The sequence below is a fragment of the Pogona vitticeps genome, chromosome 1, assembly GCF_051106095.1.
Source record: "Pogona vitticeps strain Pit_001003342236 chromosome 1, PviZW2.1, whole genome shotgun sequence".
Classification (NCBI taxonomy): domain Eukaryota; kingdom Metazoa; phylum Chordata; class Lepidosauria; order Squamata; family Agamidae; genus Pogona; species Pogona vitticeps.
Window position 1 is genome coordinate 25,950,664 of NC_135783.1, and position 20,374 is coordinate 25,971,037.

The 20,374-nt window shown below is 41.2% G+C and overlaps 1 protein-coding gene across 2 annotated transcripts in view; it reads left to right on the forward strand.

The window, feature by feature from the left end:
* The first annotated feature begins 342 nt into the window (after positions 1–342).
* KCNG3 (potassium voltage-gated channel modifier subfamily G member 3) overlaps positions 343–20,374 on the forward strand; it is a 29,310-nt gene continuing 9,278 nt past the window's right edge. The window contains exon 1 of one of the 2 annotated variants that reach the window (XM_020803729.3): positions 343–1,211. In XM_020803729.3, coding sequence (XP_020659388.3) covers positions 448–1,211 — 764 coding nt within the window. In that variant the 5' untranslated portion in view covers positions 343–447. The remainder of the gene's footprint in view (positions 1,212–20,374) is intronic. The other variant, XM_020803730.3, reaches the window with a different exon arrangement.

Consider the following 20,374-nt stretch of genomic DNA (forward strand, 5'->3'; position numbering starts at 1 on the left):
CGCCGCCCTTCGCTGAAGCCGTCGCCGTGCGCCAGCGCGGGGGGTTTGGGTTGCTTGCGGTCTGCTTGCCGGAGGGGCGCGCACCCCGCGCCCGCTTGGCTCTGGAGCCGGCTAGCTGAGCCGCCGCCGCCGCCGCCCTCCTCCTCCTCCTCCTCGCGGCACTCGCCCGAGGCTCGCTGCCTTACAAGAAGCGAGGAGGGGCTGGGAGGGGAGAAAATAAAAAGCCAGCCACGGAAGGGGCCACTCTTTAAGCTCGCCTGAGGAAGAGAAGGTCCAGCCGGGCGCGCCCTCCCTTCCTCACCTCAGAGCCGGCGGGGCGGGGAGGGGGGGAGGCGGGGGGGAGAGAGAAGGTGGAGGGTTGGGTGGGGGCAGCCCACCCGCCCACCGCCGCCCCCTTCCCGCCCGCTCCCTTCTCCTCCGTCCTCCCCTCCCGCGCCCCCTTGAGCCATGAACTTTGTCCGAGGGGCCCCGTCGGTGGTGGTCTTGAACGTGGGGGGCACCCGCTACTCCTTCGCGCGGGAGGTGCTGAAGGACTTTCCCCTGCGCCGGGTGAGCCGCTTGCACGGCTGCCTCTCGGAGCAGGACGTCCTGGAAGTGTGCGACGACTACGACCGCGAGCGGAACGAGTACTTCTTCGACCGGCACGCCGAAGCCTTCGGCTTCATCATGCTCTACGTGCGCTACGGCCACCTGCGCTTCGTGCCCCACATGTGCGAGCTCTCCTTCTACAACGAGATGATCTACTGGGGCTTGGAGTGCTCCCACCTCGAGTACTGCTGCCAGCGGCGCCTCGACGACCGCATGTCCGACACTTACACCTTCTACTCGGCGGAAGACCTCCAGGCGGAGATGGCCGGCGGCTGGAACAGCGCCAGCAGCAGCGGCAGCAGCAGCAGCAGCGGCAAAAGTAGTTGCCCGCCGGCCCATCATCCCCACCACGGCCACCGAGATCCCGGCCTGGGTGCCGGTGGTCCCGCGGCGCCCCCGCCTGGCGCCGCCGAGAAGAAGTGGCTGGAGAGGATGAGGAGGACTTTTGAGGAGCCCACCTCGTCCTTAGCGGCCCAGATCCTGGCCATGGTTTCCATCCTCTTCGTCATCGTCTCCATGGTGGTGCTCTGCGCCAGCACCATGCCCGAGTGGCGGGCGGCGGAGAACCGAAGCATGGAGGAGAACAGCAGGTACACAGCAGAGTCAATCAGGGAGCCTTCAGGGTAGGAGGAAACGATTAATATTTAACCCCCTTTCTGAGTAACGTCCCTTCCCAAGTGTGTCCAGTCCCGGTCTGTGTCCTCCTCCACTGTCGCCGCTCCCTTCTACGTCCATCACCGTGATTGCCTCCCTGGTAGGGGTTTGCCGGAGATCAAGCCTGCACCAGAGGTATCAAACCAGAAAGTCACATGTTCTGCTTTGGCAAAAGGGAAGAAGAGAATCAGAGCCTGGAAGAATTATTTTTCTGGTCTGAAGTGGCCATGCTGGCTGCGGGTTGTGTGTTTGTGTATATGTGTTGTGTGCAAAGTAACTTTTCCAGGCTCTAAGGAGAATTAAGAACATAGCAACATGGCATGGTCAGAGAGGAGATACCCTTTTAAAACCAAGACCAAATATTTCTTTAGTTCTTAGGTTACAGTTTTTTTTAATATAAGGAGCCAGACTCATCAGTTGAGGTGGCAGCCTCTAGCAGAGAGCAGGGAGGAGGGAGGAAAACCCACACTCCCAAGGTAAATAAGGAGGATTAAATATTCCAGGAACTGAAATCAACAAAAACTTTTCATAATCACGCTTTGCTTCCCCACTCCCCCAAAATCACTGAACAGGGTATAATGCTATGCACACTTTCATAGGAGTAAGCATCCTAGAATTCAGTGGGGCCTTCTTCTGAGTAGACCCAACTACGCAAAATTGTGGCACCATTCTCACTTGATTTGCCAGGCAATAATTTTCAAAATCTGTAGGAGCTGTGAAGGTTGATGTTAAAAAAGCCCAGAAGCTTCAGTATAGCCTTATGTCTTAAATAAATCATTTGAATAAATACATACATAGATTTAGTTTTATGGACCTAAACTAACTTTTTTTGAATTAAGAAGCAGGTCTTTGGTGTCACGGGAGAATTAGCCTAGCCCTTTTCTTGGAAGGCTGGTTTTCTCCTTTGGCCAGAAAAGCCTTTCTAAACATCTATCAAGGATGCTTTGGTTTAATGGTTTTCAAACTATGTTCTCAGAATATTAATAATTCCTTTGGAGTTTCTCTGGCCAGGACAGCTTATGGACTGAGATGAAGTGTGCCTTCTGCCCAGCTTTTGAGGGGAGTGCTCCTTTGGCCCAGACATGAGCTGTTCTTGTTCTTAGAGAAATGCAGGGTCAGCTCAAGACATTTTGCAATCTGAGGCAAAGGTAGAGGCCACTATGTTGCCTCTATTGCATATTCAAATGCAAACTCGACCCTGGCAGGGACAGCATCCTCTAAAGTCTGTGGGTTAGTTTGGAGTATTCAGGAAATTTCCTGTTGCTTGTATCATTTTTTCCCCTTTAATGTAAGGAATGGCTGAGGATGAAGTACAATGGGATGAGATGGAATCATGGAATCATAGAATACCCGAGTTTGAAGGAGCTAATAAGATCATCAAGTCGAGCCCCTTGCTGAATGTGGGAAACCAAATCCAAGCATATCTGACATACGGTTGTCCAATTTTCTCTTGAATGCCTCCAGCATTGGAGCATTCAGTACCTCCCAAGAGAATTGGTTCCATTATCATACTGCTCTTACAGTTAAGTTTTTTCCTGATATTCAGCCTAAATCTGGCTTCCTGTAACTTGAGCCCTTACACTTCTGCATGAGGTAAATGGGTCCTGATGGTAGGATCAGCTCTGGAATATCTCAGTGAGATAAATCAGTAATGACAGCCCAAAAGGCAACGTTTACATCTCTGTCACATGCAGCTGTAATGCTCAGTGTTAATACAGATTTTTTTTTCCTAGACCAGTTAGGTCATTTCATAGGAGGTAAAAGGATGAGTTTTGGTAGGCTGTGGCAGAGTTTAGTGAGTTTGTTTCACATCCATAATTCATATGATGAGTGATGGAGGAATCGCCAGCAGATAAATTGCTGTTGAACACTCGTGAAATTACTTCATAAAAACCTTGAAAAACCTTGCTGAAGCTATCTGTAATAATGAAAAATACAGTAACAATTATGTTCCATCAAGTCAGTTCTGACTTATGGTGACTCTTTCCAAGGTTTTCTAGATATATAGTATGTAATATATAATATATAGTATCCCCCAAATGATATCAACCTATAGCAGCCAAGGGCACCTGACATGAGTACGTATGGTACTTGGCAGGGTCTCTTGTTTAAATGTGGTTTGATTCTCCCACCCCACGTGCATGCTGGCTAATTGGCTCTATGAACTGCTATTTTAATTACTGATAGTGGCCAGCTATGACACAGTCTCACATGCTAGGGCGCAATAGAAATTCAAAAGGATGGTTACTGTTGCTACTCAGTGTAGGAAAATGTCTTACCAGAGGGAACTCTGCAGAAATCTTTGACCCCATCTGATTCAAAATAGTGCAATAGAACAGAATTGTCAGCAAGTCTTATTAATCCTGTTTATTAGACTACTTTGATTACATCCCTGCAAAATTGCACGTGATGCTTTCATGGGAGTTGTTACAAGGAATCAGGAGCGTAATGAGGGTTAGGAATTATGGAAAACCATACAAACTGCAATACCTGAGTGATTGAAACAAAATGAAAATAGTAGTGCAAATAAGGAGTAACTCTGCTTTCCCAAAGCAGGTTGGTTATGACTTTTTTTTTTAACATGTCAAGTCTTTTCAAGCTAGGGGATCCGTTTGCATTCTAGAAACCTATGCTGTATTTTCCAATCACTTCCTGTAGCCCTAGATTTTTTTTTCCTTGCTCGGTCTTCTGACTGTTTTGTTGTCTGTCTTCTCATTCACATACATAGTCTTGCTTGTGACATCAGCCAGGGAAGAAATGGGCAGAAGGAAACCCATTTCTCATGGCATTTAAAGGGACAGTACAGATTTCTGGGTACTGTAGTAGCCTGGCAACCTGGGTTTAAACTTTGTGATTCTAATATAGCTGGAAGGTATCTTCCTGTGTCAATACATTCCCCTAACTCATGCTTCCACCGGAAGGCTAATAGTCAAGAACTGGGGTGCAAGGTATCCAAAAGGTACCAGGGGAGGGGAGGCTTTATCTGAAAATTGTGTACCATCAAATCAATGACTGTACTTTCAGGGTTTTCTAGGTAGAAAGTAAAGTGATTTACCCTTCCCTTTTTTTGGAGCTTCCTAGCACTGTGCAGCTTTTCCAACACCACATAGGCCGGCTCTTTGAGACACAATGAGAAATTGAACTTCCAACCTCTGGCTCCACAGTCAGTTAACCAACTCACTGAGCCATCCAGTCAGCTTGTCACAGGATGCCTCATGCCAAACGCTTCTTTACCAGAATGACTGCTTGTCTTGTTGGTTTTTTGGAATAAGAAATATCACATAAGTAAACAAGTGTCTTTTATTTGACCAAGTGGTATGACACAGCCACTCCAGAGTGACACAGAATTCTTCACTTGGTCTGATACTTTTGAACGTTTGGTAGATAATATTAAAGGAAACTTTCCAGATGAAAGTGTTCCTCCAAAAGCATGCTTTGGCAGCCAGTTTCATCTGAAAATTAGAAAGACACACTTGTTTTTGATATGAATTTAGGGGAAAACTCAGTGAAATAACATTTCTAAGAAAATAGCGGCACTCTGACATTGTATCCATGTGTTACATAGGCATTCTTACTCCTTCGGCACTTGTAGTTGTTATTCCTAGAAAGAGTCCAGGTTCAATGAGTAATCCTACTTAAAGCAGTAGGGTTATTGGAATGATTCTGCAGTAAAATGAAATCGCTACAAAATAAAGTGTGTTTCACCTGAAGCAGCTGCTGATATCTTTATTCGGGGAAGTCTCATTAGTACCTATTATCATCAACCAGATCCTAGTTAAACAAACACATATGGTTCACTATGAACTTTTTCTCTTTGTTCATTAGCATGAATTTCTGGGTAGATTACTGGTTTAGGTATCTGGCTGCAGAGCTAGAGGTGAGAGTCTGATTCCCCACTATATCTCCTTAACACTGTGATTCCCTTGCAGTTCTAAGGTGATGGTGAAGATTATGTCTCTGGATTTAAGTTGCCATTAAATGGCAAATCCTGCTCCTGGATTTCATGAATGTGATTTGCCATTTTTCAGTTTTTGAGGAGTTTTAAGCGGGTGCATGCTGAATCCCCTGTGGACCCTACTATACCATTGCACTTCAGTAAAAGGAATACAGGAATTTCCATAAAAGAGTTGGCTTCTCGGTTATTTGGCATCACATGGAATCTACTGTGAAAACCTAAAGAGCTGGAAAAGTTCTCAATGCCTTTCATAGAATCATAGAATAATGAAGTTGGAGGGGCCAGCCTATAAGGCCATTGAGTCCAACCCATCCTACTCAATGCAGGAAAACAAATCAAAGGATAAATGCCAGGTGGTTGTCTCAATTTCTCTTGAATGCCTCTAGTATTGGAGCACTCATCACTTCTCGGGGTAATTGATTCCATTGCCCTACTGCTCTAAAAGTTAAGTAGTTTTTCCTGATATTCCACCAAAGTCTGGCTTTTTTGCTGTTGAGACATAATTTCCCTTCACAAACATGTATGTTTTTTTTTTCTAGTGGAGTGCCAAGATCATTCGTAAGAATTCCTACTTGTATGAATTGGTTGACCCTGTTCATATAAATTCGCTGAATTCATTTATGATGTTCAAGTGCATTCACAACCTAGCTATACTGGTTGCGAATGTGACTCACTTACAACATAGAACATTTTTGCATACTCCGTTCTTAGGAGGTGTAATAATACAGAAAGTTAATTAACAGAAGGGCATTTTAAAATCTTCATTTCTCTCCATGCAGAATGGTGCTCAACTTCATGGGCCTTTTGTGAATGTCTAATGATCCTAGATCGGATTGTTTATTTGGATCAGACTTATGCAACAAGTTCAAAAATTACTAGAGGATCATCACAGGATTGCAACCTGCTGTGCAGATATACATCCCTCCATGAAAACCTGTTATACAATACCTTACTTAAGTTTTACAGTTATTTTTTAATTGGGCACCAAAATTTGGTTAGCACTGAAAAATTTAAACAGTGGGTTGTTAATTGTTCTCGCCCCCAGCCCATACATCTTTTACTATTATAAGTGCTGTTTGGGATCTCACTCTGCATATATTACCAACCCTTGTGACATCACTACTAATTAACAGAATGCCTCCACCATTTTCTATCCTTTAAAATTTGTTATTTATTATAATAATGTTTTAACTGCTTCAAAGGAAAACATGCAAGAAATGCTAATTCCATTTTAAAGAGTTCTATTTAGCTGTATTGGAGTCCATGTTCAGACTGATTTTTATTTAATTTTGATGGGAGAAAACAACGAGGTTGAGAAGGTCAGGTTTTGACTTGTATCTTGTCTTACATTGTTGATGTATGTGTTTTTTCCTGCCATTATTCTCCCCCTGTCCAACATACACCTAAATGTCTTGGTTCTTATCTATGGGGTTATGCATATCCCAGATTGGAAGTCACTGCCAATAGGGTATTGGATCCAGTTCTTCTCTGTTCCTTCCATTCTGTAATAGGTAGCCTGACAGTCCTGTGAAACGCTACACAGTTGGCCAGTGGACTCCTACATAATGCTGTGAGCCATAATTTGAAGGAGACACCTCAAAATTAGGCACTGAAACCGTCTGTGAACAGAGAGCCCTTATGTTCATGGAAAGCACATCTTGGATCCCTCCATAGTGTTTTATAAATCATTTTCTTAACACAGAGATGTATAGCATGTGAAACTTTCCAATTGTACCCATGAATTATATCCATACCAAATAAAATTGCATCTAATAAACATGTGTTTATCAGCAACTGGCAACCCCACTGATGTGAAATTTGGAAATTTGTAATGTGCCAAAATATAAGGATTTTGCAGAAAGACTAAACCAAGATTACAGAAAGGCATTGCATGACCTCGTACCATGCAAATTGTTTTAGGGCAAATCTGTACTGCAGACCTGATTTAATAACTATCAAAATGATTTAATAGTCATTTCCTCCTTTCAGGATTCTTTGGAAAAACCTATGAGCTGGGGTGCCAACTTCTTAAGCAGACTCTTTAGCTTTGCTTTTAAACAGCATTTTGATGTGGTCATAAAATAATAGAGTTGGAAGGAGCCTATAAGACCATCAAGTTCAACTCCTTGCTCAATGCAGAAATCCAAATTAAAGTATATCTGACCGGTGGTTGTCTAATTTTATTTTGAGTGCCTCTAGTGTTGAAGCATTCACTATCTCCTGTGGTGGTTGATTCCATTGCTGTACTGCTTTAACAGTTAGGAAGTGTTTCCTGATACAGTATTCATCCAAAATCTGCCATGCTGTAACTTACACCTTGCACTCTGGGATGATTGAGAACAGAACTTGAATCTTCCTAGTACAGTATTTGAAGAGCTTTATCACCTCAGTCTTCTTTTCTCAAGGCTAAACATGTCCAGTTTTTTTTCAATCTTTCCTCATGATCAAGGGGTTTCCAGCTCCTTGATCATCCTTGTTGCCCTCCTCTGAACTTGTTCTGTCTGCATCCTTTTAAAAGTATAGTGTCGAGAACTGAACACAGTGCTCAAGTTAAGGCCTAACTAGTGCCAAATAGAAGGGAACAGGCACTTCATGGGATTTGGAGACTATACTTCTGTTAATGCAGTCTAAAATAGCAGTTGCCTTTTTTGCAGACACATGACTCTCTTGACTCATATTCAACTTGTGCTCTATAGCAATTCTTCTCACATGTAGTATTACCGAGACATGTATCCTCCATCTTGTAACTGTTTGTTTTCCCCTAGGTGTAGAACTGTGCACTTATCCTTGTTAAATTTCATTCTGTTGTTTTCAGACCAGCGTTTGAGCCTATCGAGACATTTTTAAATTTTGTTTCTGTCTTCCAGGGTATTAGCTAGTCCATCCAGTTTTGTGTAATCTGGTAATTTGAAAAGCATTCCCTACCCCTGCCCCATCATTCAAATCATTAATAAAAATGTGGAGGCACACTGGACTCAGGACTGAGCCTTGTACTCCCACTTGTTACCTCTTACCAATTTGAGAAGGAGCCATTAATAAGCACTCTCTCAGTACGATTCTGTAACCAACTGGGTATCCACCTGACAGTTGTTTTATCCAGCCCATACCTAGTTAGCTTCTTAATCAGAATATCATGGGGGACTTAGTCAAATGCTTTGCTGAAGGCAAGATACATTACATCTACAGAGTTCCCATAATCTAACAGAGTTTTCAAGGTGTTTGCTGAGTGACCGCTGTATAATCTGTTCTAGAATTTTCTCTGGGATTGATCTCAGGTCAACTGGACTGCAGTTCCCAGGTTCCTCCCTTTTTGCCCCCTTTTCAACATAGGGACAGTGTTAGCCATCTCCCAATGGTCTGGCACTTCATCCATCCTGCGTAATGGCCAGAACATAATAGAAAATGGTTCTGTGAGTTTTTCAACCAGATTCTTCAATACATTTGGATGCAGTTCATTGGACCTTGAAGATTTGAACTCATTCAAAGTAATAATGTATTCCTTTATTTTGTTTATCAGTCTCACAGTGAAGTTCTGCCCCATTCTATTGTACTTCACATTTTCCTAGTCTTAATCTTCCTTTTGGGAAAAGATCGAGCTGAAGTAGGAATTGAGCACTTCTGCCTTTTCTTTATCTGTTATTTTTTTCATTCCTGTTGAGTAGCTGAGCCACTATTTCTTTTCTCTGTTTTTTGCTACACATGTGTCTGAAGAATGTATGAGCATCTCTTGCTAACCTCAGCTCATTCCCAGGTTTTGCCTTCCAAATGTCATCCCTGCAGTTCTTTGCTACCTGTCTGTACTCTTCCTTTGTAGTCTGGCCATAGAACGGATGCCTATTACTGGTATCAAAGACTGGAAAGTTAGTGAAAAATAGTCACACATTGAATGTTAGAAAGCTTTTATTTTCTCCTTTATCGTCCCATTTCTTACCCTTACGCTTTCATTAGCTTACTAACTGATAACTCTTTTATCAGGCTGGTCTTGTATGAGAAAAGGGAGTTTTATTATACCGTTCATTGATGATTGCCTGGCAATACTTGTCTTTCCCTACACTTTTACATACTATATTTGACTAACTGATCACTGAAAGAAATGTTGATGTAAAAACTGTAAGAAACACTGATATTATCCAATTGCATTATAAAATATCCAACTTAATTGATAACTGCAAGAATTGTTATATGTTCGTTTTAAACTCTGAATACTGTAGTATAGTTTTGATGTTGTTATGTGTTGTCATGGAAGGCAGCCCATCTAGGAGAAGGAAAACTCCGATTTCAAACCTCCACTGCCTTGTGGCTATATCCACTCATGGAAAAGGCTTCAGGAGTTAACCTAGACGCAAAATCCAGAGCTGGAGTCCCGAAGGCAGTTCGTGTCGTTCTGCTAACTCCTGTGACGTTGCTGGATCCAGTTGTATTGGCTTTTGCCTTTCCATTGGACTATTTCAGCAACGTGGAGAGGGGGGATCTGCTGCTTGGGTAACAGCCTATCCTCCATATAACTTTACCCAGGCTTCATGCTCTGGAGAGAACACTCCTCGATTCAGAGCATGTTACCATAGTCTCTCGAGACTGAAGGATGCCTATGATGTATTGTCAAGTTGCAATTCAAAGAAAATGTTGTCATTAAAACTTCTGCTCAGGACTGGTAAACTGAAGGCCACAGCTTTTTAAGAAATTGGGTCAATCCATCTCATGTTAGGTCTTTCTCTTTTCCTATTTCTTTCAATTTTTCCTAGATTTATTTTTCTTTTCACTGAGCCTTGTCTTCACATGATATGTCGGAAGTACAGTAGCCTAAGTTTATAGCTTCTAGTAACAGTTCAGGCTTGATTTTATTTACAACCCACTTATTTGTCTTTCAGGCACTCAGTGATATCTTTGAAGCTCTTTTCCAACAACACATTTCAGATGAATCATTTTTTCCCATTGCCTTTCTTCACTGTCTACCTTTTCCTACACACATAGTAATTGGAAACACTGTAGTGTGGATTAACTTGGTCTTGGTCTCCTGCAAAACTTAAGGATATTTCTTTGTTTTTCTATAGTTTATCCCCCCAAATACTGTCTTCATATAATTCAGTAAGCTGCTCTTTTATTACAGATTCTTAAGCCAAATTCACCAAAAAGAACTAATTCCAGTTTATATTATACTATTGTACTCCATAAATGCAAGTTACATATGTATATGTCCTTTGTAACACAGGATGTTTGTTATTAGAAAGTCTTGTGGCAGGTTAAAGACTAAAAAAAATAGTATAAGTTTTTGTGGACCGTAGCCCAATTCTTCAAATGTGTAGGATGTGTGACCTCAGTAGAGATACTTATACAAATGAGGGGATGTGGAGAGGAAAAAATGTAATGGATACATATGCAAAAGCACCAGTGTGATGATGGCCAATCTTGGAGTGACTTGGTTGCTAAAGTTGCTCAAAGGTCAAGTACATTCAGGCATACACAAGCAGATATGCACAAGTAAGATGACAAAGTATAGCCTAGACCAGTGATTCCCAACTTTGGGTCCCCAGATGTTCTTGAACTAAAACTCCCTGAAATTCTGTCCAGTGATGAAGGCTTCTGAGAGTTTTAGTCCAAGAACATCTGGGGACCCCAGGATGGGAACCACTGGCCTATACAATCCAGGGCTGAAGTCAGAGAACCAGAAGTGCAAAAATACAGAAAATTGTTGAGACAGTTCTCATGAAGCATACAGTAGCTGAACAGTATTACAGACACACCTCTTTGGAGGAACTGATTAATGTATAAGATTAAAATATCTTATCCCCATTCAAGCCTTTGAAGTTCTTTTGTTCAAAGGTAGCCACCCTGAGGTCAGAGACAGAGTGCACAGGCAGACTGGAGTATTTTCCCAGCAGTTTTTAACAGGGACACTAATCTGACATTAATTGTTAGTAGGGATGTGCAGGGGGAACTTTTATAATTTCTTTTTTATTTTGGATTTTTTTGGGGGGGCTGTATTTTTTGTTTTGAGGTATGACAGGTTCCATGCCCAGAATTTTGGATACTTGTATTTCAGAGAGCAGCTGTGGAAGTTGAGTGGTGGTGGGGAGAACAGGGCTAGTGGTGGAGGAAGGAAATAGAGAATGGGATAATAAGTACAGTATTTGCAGTGGGGACGGAACGACAGGAGAGGGGCTGAGAGATGGGTGGGTTGAAATAAAAGGAGGTAAGAATGGGGCTTGTGTCAGTGGAGAAGGAATGACAGGAGGAGGAAGACTTCATATATATGGAACAAATGGAGGAAACATGATAGAGGAAATCCATAAGCTTCAGCAATCTGCTTTTTCACGGCCCTAAATCTAATTTCATATGCTTTCAGTCAGGAAGCCACAAAAGGCTCCAAATTGAAAACATTTTAAGCCTCTTTCATGGAATTTTTCATTCAAGTCCCATCCCTAATTATTGGTAAACTGTCAATGTACCTTAACTAGCACACTGATCATCACCATGGTGGAGCTTTTGCATTTCCATTATATTTCATTCTCCATTTCTCTACATATATGTGCAACTGTCTGTTTACTGAGGCCGCACTCCATTGCATCTGAAGAGGCAAGCTACAGCCCACAAAAGCCAATGTCAAATAAAACACGTTAGTTTATAGGGTACCATAAGACTTTTGTTTGTTTTTGCTGCAATAAGCTAACGTGGCTACCTCCTTAGAAGAGATACTGTACAATGCATCCAAGTTCCACATGTTATCTTCCTGTCCCCAAACAGCTGTTTCCAGCTCAAGCCTTTTCTTCTTCAATGTTGTTATGTGCCAACATTGAAGTCACTCTTGGTGCCTCTATGAATTAATGACCTCCAAAAGGTTCTATTGTTAACAGCCTTGATTAGCTCTAGCAAACTCAAGGTCGCAATTTCCTTTGTTTCTATCTCATATTTGGTCTTTCTTTTTTCCTGTTGCCTTCAACTTTTCCTAACAGTTCTGCTTTTCTAGAACGTCTGGTCTTTGTATGACATGTCATAAGAACGTATAAAAAGAGCCCTGCTGGATCAGGCCAAGGGACCATCTAGTCCAGCTTTCTGTATCTCACAGTGGCCCCACCAGATGCCTCTGGGAGCACATGAGACAATTAGATACCTGTCTCCTGATACCCCTCCCCTGCATCTGGCATTTTGAGGTACTGTACCTTCCTTCTAAGCCTGGAAATTATACATCCCCATCATTGCTTTTAACCTGTGATGGACTTTTCGTCCAGAAATCTGTCCAGTGCCCTTTTAAAGGCATCTAGGCCAGATGCCATCACCATATCCTGTGGCAAGGAGTTCTGCAGACTAACAACATGCTGGGTAAAGAAATATTTTCTTCTGTCTGTTCTCACTCTCCCAACACTCAATTTGAGTGGATGTCCCCTGGCTCTGGTATTGCGTGTGAGGGGAAAGAGCTTCCCTCTATCCACTTTATCCATCCCCCACATAATTTTATACATCTTAATCATGTCCCCCCTCAGGCACATTTTCTCTAGACTAAAGAGCCCCAAACACTGTAGCCTTTCCTCATAAGGGAGGTGCCCCAGCCCAGTCATCATCTGAATTGCTCTTTCCTGCACCTTTTACCAGTTCCACTATGTCTTTTTTGAGGTATGGTGACCAGAACTGTACGCAGTACTCCAGGTGTGGCCTTACCAGCTTTTTGTCCAATGGCATTATAATGTTGGCTGTTTTATTTTCAATCCCTTTTAAAATGATACCTAATGTGGAGTTGGCCTTCTTCACTGCTGCTGCACTCAGCTGCTTCATCTACTATTTCCTATTATGTACTCTGTTTAGTTTCTATCATCTAATGATGTCCATGTGTACTACCATCTGTTCAGTTGCCTGATACATGTACCATGTTTTCCCCAAAATAAGACAGGGTCTTATATTTGCTCCAAAAAACACATTTGGGCTTATATTCAGGGGATGTTCTATTTTTTCCGTGTACAACAATCTACATTTATTCAAATACAGTCATGCCATCTTCTTCTGGTTGGTGCACAGTGGTGGAGGGCAGGGTTTCACTTAACTGGGGCTTATTTTTGGGTTATGGCTTATATTATGAGCATCCTGAAAAATCATACTAGGGCTTATCTTCAGGGTAGGTCTTATTTTCAGGGAAACAGGGTATTTCCAACAAACAGGTTGTTGGTTCCACAGAATTCTTTAAGTTATTCTCCTGCTAATTTTTGTCTCTTTGGTCATCAGTGTCTGGTTCTTCTCTATTTCCTACTTTTACATTTCAGTCACCTCTGATAATCAACACATCATGTTTTGGTATGTGATCAATTTACTCCTGGACACTTGCATTAAAACTTTTGATATTTTCTTTTGCAGTGTTAGGCTTTGCATTATAAAGCCTATCTACTCATGCTGTATCTTGCTTCAGTATCAGAGCCACAGTGATTCTTCTGATTTTCTCATTTCCAGAGTAAAACATTTTATAATTGTCTGACTGAAAATGTCCTATTCCAATACATTTTAATTCACCTGCACAATGTACTGCAAAGTACTGCAGTGCTCCATTTCTTGCTTTACAGTTTCAAGTTAACCTTGATCTGTATTCCTCATGTTTTGTGTTCAAATTGTATATGTGATATGGCACCGGACTTTCCTTTTGCCTCTGTCCTTCTTTACCTTTCAAACGTTAAAACTTCACTGGCCATTTTTGCCTTGACCCTGTATAGCAGATTCCTTACATTACCGACTACCGTTCATTCCACTGTCAGTTAATCCTGGGCACATCTTTTACGTGAGCAAAATATCTATTTTGAAGTACCTTTTTTCAGTTCTTCACAACAGGTCATTTTATGTAGCTGCTGCACTGTGGGGGCATCTGATCTGGCCACAGTGAAACATGCCTTAGTTATATCCCAGCTGAGTTACTGTAACACACACTATGCGGGGATGCCTCTGGAAAATGTCAAGAAACTTCAGCAGGTTCAAAATGCAGCAGCCAGATTGAAAACTGGGGCTGATCACAGAAAATCACACCACCTCCCTGTTACGGCAGCTCCACTGGTTGTTGATCCATTTCTGGGCAGAATTTAAAGTGCTGGTTCTAACCTATAAACTCTTAAATGGTTTGGGGCCAAGCTATCTCAAGGACTGAATCTAACTTTATGAGCCTGCTTGAGTGTTAAGATAATCGGGGGGGGGGGGCTTTCTCTTGGCCCTGACACCTTCACAGGTGTGTCTGATAGTGACACTGGAGAAGGCCTTCTCTCTTGCTGCACCCAGACTTTAGAACTCCCTCCTACAGGAGACCAGGCTGGCCCCATCTTTACTGTCCTTCCACAAATAGGCAAAGACCTTTTCTCTTCATGCAAGCTTTCATTGAGTGATTGGCTGCCTGGGTAGGATTTTTAATGGATTGTTTTGAATGTGTTTTGGTGTTGCTTTTGTTTACAGATTTTTTACTATGGTATTTGTTTGATCTTTTTAGTATTTATATACTTGCTGTTCTTAGCTTTAAATGCTGTCATTTAATAATGCAAGCTACCTTGGGTGCTTTGTAGGTGGTGTAAAATACAACCTGTTTGTTGGAAATACCCTGTTTCCCCGAAAATAAGACCGAACCTGAAAATAAGCCCTAGTATGAATATTTCAGGAAGCTCATAATATAAGCCCTACTCCAAAAATTATCCCCAGAAACCTTGCACCTCCACTCTTGTGCAGCAACCAGAAGAAGATGACATGACTGTACTTGAATAAATGTAGTTGATTGTACATTTAAAAAATAAAACATACCCTGATAATGACTCCTAATGCATTTTTGTAGCAAAAATTAATATAAGACCCTCTCTTATTTTCAGGGAAACACGGTATTAAAAATTAAAATTAATTAATTAATAAATAAAAGTATGCCTATCCACCCATCCTCACACCAATCTTTTAATGTCAATAAAACTGTTTCTTGTACACTTCTTGAGATTTTAACTGAGGATGTACATTAGTAACTCATTAGCATCAAGAACATACAGTCTTACCCAGTTTTAACTCAATATGCTGGAATGGATTTCAAATTTTCATTTAGCAAACCCCTACCCCACTTGTTGCATATACTTAGTAGGTTCTAAAGCTAAATTAAAATTCCAAAAGCTGCTTCTCGATACTTGATGGAACGCCTGCTTCTACCTAGATCTACTCGGATCACCCGCATGAGCCAGGAGGTAAGGCTGAGGAGCCTAACGAAGAGGGAGGCCTGGAGAGAAAGGACACGAAACCGGGCCTTCTCGGCGGTGGCTCCTCGCCTCTGGAACAATCTCCGTCCTGAGATCCGCGCGGCCCCCACTTTGGACACTTTTAAAAGTCAATTAAAAACATGGCTATACATTCAGGCCTTCCCTCCAGTTAATATCTGACTTTTCTTTATTCTCTCCTTATGTATTTTCTATTCTATTGTTGTATTCTGTTTATTATAATATGATTTATGTAATTGTGTGTGTTTTTTATATTATTTCACTGTTTTTACTATATTGGAAGCCGCCTAGAGTGGTCTTTTAGACCAGATGGGCGGGGTATAAATCAAATAAATAAATAAATAAATAAATAAATAAATAAATTCTGCAAACATTATTATAACATCATAATAATTAATAGAAAACATTTATCCTTTTACAAAATCTGCAAAATTTTAGCCGATTGCTTGGTACAGTATTTTTAAGAGCACAAGTAAATATTTATAGCCAGAATAACTTAAATTGTAAACCACCCATAGAGTGCTTTAAATACTATGAGGAGGTATATATGTGGCAGAAAGTGGTAGATCTTTAGAACACCCAATCTCTCTCCCCTTGCCCCCCCCCCCCCGCTCCCATTCCAGGCTAGCAGCCAGTTTGGCAAGTCCTAGCCTATAGCACGTTGTGTGTGTATGTGTTTGTCTGTCTGTTACATTCTGAACTTTAAATAGAGATCTGTGGGTGGATAATGAAAACTATGGGTGTAACTTTAAATATATGGATATGACTAGTTCTCTGCAATGCGACTTACATATTTCAAAAGTCTCATATATACACATCAGAGATGGGAAAACTTACCTCTTAATTGTTGCTGCATTTATTTCAGAGAAAGTCAAGCCATCCTTATGCCACATTCAAATCGATGTGGTCTAGGTGTTCTACTCTATATGATTAGATTCCATACAATCCAGATAACATTAAAAAGATGCAAATCATATTGCACCCTCCGTCAATCTACTGTCTATCATGCTTGGGGCCCTATTAGCTGGATTTGATGGGGATTGAAGTCTAACATATTGGAAGGTACCAGGTGTTTGTAAATAACTCACTGAACACCTTCACTTTTTAACACGCACAAGTCTCTGTTTTTCAAAACTAGGTGTTACTTCTGGTAATTGCTGGTTTTCTTTCTATTTGTTTATTTGTTTATTGAACTTATACCCTGCCCAACTAGTGGCAAGCCAGTGTTCTGGGCAGCTACTGTACATAAGAAGTGAACACAGATACAGAGACAAAATTAAAAACAATAAAAATGGGGGGGACCCCAAAACCAAACCACAGACATCCCCAAACTAACAGACATCACCTAATTCTCAGGATAGTGGAAATAGATGTCACTAATTAAATTCTAAGTAAACAGTCAACATAGGGCCATCGTGGAGATCCTGGGAAAAATATTAAATTATAAAGGAGTGAGGCTTTCAAAGGCCTGGGTAAAAAGCCAAGTTTTGATTTGTTTTCTAAAGCTAGGGCGGTTGGGGGCTGAATCAACTCCACCAGAAAGGGGTCCTATAGCAGAGTGGCCACTACTGAGAAGGCCCGGTTTCTGGTTGATGATTTCTGGACCTTTCTTGGTACCCACAGCATCAAGAATTGGGAACAAGGTCTTAAACCATATAGGGCTTTCTATTCCTTTTCATGGCATCTTGGCTTGTCTCTGTAGCCCCTATAGGATCCCAGAGTAAGAAAAATACCCCTTAGATCTACAAAAAACTAGCCACTCCACAGGCTTATTTCATGTTACATTGAAAACTCCTAGATTAGTGTCAAAGCTATAGGTTCCATCTCCAGGTGAACATCCATCAATAGCAGAACTTTAAAAAAACCCACTTCTCCCTGAGGGTTTGGGATCTGCTGTTAATTGGTGTATGTAGTTCACTATTTTCCACTCTGATTAGCAGTGGACCTCAATGCTTTCAGGGAGTGGCTTTTCCTCACTCTTCTATCAACTGTTGTTTATCAGGAGAAGCAGCCTGTAGTTTGACCCTAAGTTAGGAACCCCCAACCTGACATGAAACAAGATCATGCTATTGAAGGTCTGTGGTGTGATCTGTTGTCTTTAGTACAGCTCCAACTGTGCATAAGACAGCTTTATCTAATGGTGTGAACAGAAACCATGGATAGTGCATATGTGGGAGGATGTGGGAGAGATAAGACAAGGAGGTCAAGTGACTGTACTGTGCGAAAGAAACCTTAGATTAAATGAGCCACTGAATTATAGGCAAGTCTAGTGCTAAATTAGGCTGAGAAAGGCAGCCACCAGAGGTGATAAGGAGTAAAAATGGTGCTTCTCTTCCCCAGCTCGCAAGAGCCTCACAGTTACCTCACCCCCATCCCCACATTTTGAGCCTCTGTTTGTGGCAGCTACTGTTTCCTTCCCTCACATTGTGTTTGTCTTCCACAGTAGGGGACCAACTGCACAGGATGCCCTTCATATTGTCTTTAAAAAATAATGCTTCACATCCCTATAAAAAGATGCACTGGTCAATTTATGCAGCTTGCAGTTCATCACTTAAGCATGCATGTCAGCATGCACTCATGCATGTGCACAATAGCTGTGATTGGTATTTTTGGGGATAGATAGGGTCAAGACACTGTGTGTGTCTGGAAGATAATGTATGGTTGGGGGGAGGCAACAGGTGAAGTAAGGCAGCAAAAAATAGTGACTGGAGATGGAAAGAAATCAGGTATTGATGAGGGCTTGGCTTGGCTGTCCTTTTTCTCTTTCTTAGCCAGTGGAAGGGCTTGGTCCATCACTGACTGCAGGCTTATGAATGGATCTTCCTTCCAGGCAAATGGACTGACATGTTATTCAGCCTGAATGTATGTCCTTTTTTAAAAAAATAAAAATTGAAAGTGTTTATATATTGCTTTTTTCCCCAAACAGGACCCTCCAGGCAATGCATAATTACACTGAAATAACCACGTCCCTATTCAAAGCTAATTTTTAAAAAGACAGGTCAAGACAATTTTGAGTCAAAAATCTGTGAAAGCAGTAAGAACTTGTAGTACCTTCTTAAAGGCTCAGTAAAGATTATCTCAACTGAACCATGTCTGGGAGAGAATTCAGCAATCAAGGTGGTCTTGCTGAAAAGGCCTGTCTTATGTATCCACCTGTCTAACTTGTTTTGACAGTAGAATATACATCAGGGTCTAATGAATACTGCAAATTATTTTACAGTTCACACCGGAAGGGTGATTAACTTTTAAGCAACTGGAAAAATGGTTTCCAATTGTGATTGTACTGAGATTTTGCCTGAATATGCGTGTATATGTATGGGGGTGGCAGTGTTCACTTCAAATGATCTTTTGAAGCAGAATAAAAGCATCCTGTTGTACAAATTGATGTTGACAAGTTTAATCACATGCTGTCTTGTCTCTTGTTTTTTCTCTCTCTTCATGTTTCTTGTCTTGAATATTACATTTTATTCAGACATTTAGTGGATGATAAAGCCGTTCCTTTAATTTTTCTATTTTTAGGGCTCAGCAAATTTGTGCAAGCATTTTTACATACCCTTGGAAGGAGAAACTTTGCAACTAAAAGATCCTTTGGCAGCTCAGAATGTAATTACTTTTAGTACAACAGACTAACCTCATTAGTGATTTTTAAAGAATTCTTAAGCAGTCTAAGCCAGTCTATATGTAAAATAGGTTATTCTGTTTGGGGCTTATCAGTCAGAGAGAGAAAAAATAAAGTGAGTGGTTAACAGTAAGGAGAAAGCCGCAAGAAATGAAGATCTTCAAATAATAAAGAATTGTATTAAAATAACTTTCATTAAAAGACACATTCTCTAAATTGGAGAGTTTTATGGAGGAGGATGAAGTCAATATTCAGCTCAAGTACAATGAATACAAAAGAGTACTGAGTAGTTGTATGTGTTCGTATATCCAGTTTACTGATTAGAACCTGGCAGGTGAGCAATTTTTTAGATTTTCCTCATTTAATCCTAACGTCTACCTCCCAGCCCTCCTGAAGCCCAATTTTTCAAAATCAATTTAGTTCCACTGAAATTAATGATACTTCAGAACAACCTTGTACATATATGACTACTCAAAAATAAATTCCAGTAAGTTTGGTACAGTCTACTCCCATGTAAGAGTCTACAAAATTGCACCCTTATGGTACAATCCTGTACAGTTCTTCTGAGCAGAGACATACAGTATTGGCTTGTGCTGTTGCTTCCCTGTACTGTGTAGTTGTGCTGTGAACATGGAGGGTGTATGCAGCCTTAAAACAGAACAGGTTCATTGCCTGTTTTTTTCTGCACATCAGAGCCTGCTTCAGGAAACAAGGGCCGATATCCCGTTCTGCATTTACAGACACAGAACTCCAGCCATAGAAGCTGTTGTGGCAATGAGACTGCGCTGATTGTGTGCCTCACCAGTTTCAGCTGTTCACATAAGTAAATGCTGAATAGGGTACTGGACAAGGAGGCTTTAGTGAAACAACTCATATGTCTTATGATGGAACTGCATTTTAAAAATCTATATTTTCTTGCTTCTTGCTTAGGAGGATTTGGGCATGTTATCTATGCTCATGTTTACACAGGACAAAAAATTGATTATACCATTCAGTTTTAACTAAGAAATAAAATAAAGTCAGTCATACTTGTCTGTAGGGAAGTCTAGAATCTACTGCCAGAGATCACCTGTCTCAATGTGTCCAAATAGTGGGCTGTCTTCTGCCATCTTCCAATCACTTCACTTGCAATCACTTACAATCACTTACAATCACTTCACTTCATACATTAAGTGAGGTACTACCAAAAAAAAAAAAAAAACTTGGGCGATGTTGAAGCCATGAATTCCTCTTGGTCATATTTTAAGGAGAGAGTGGCAGAAGAGACACAGATTTAAATGGGACTACAAGGTGCCATACAAGTTTCAGTATAAATACAGAATTATGGGGACAAATAAGCATGCAGTAGTTGAT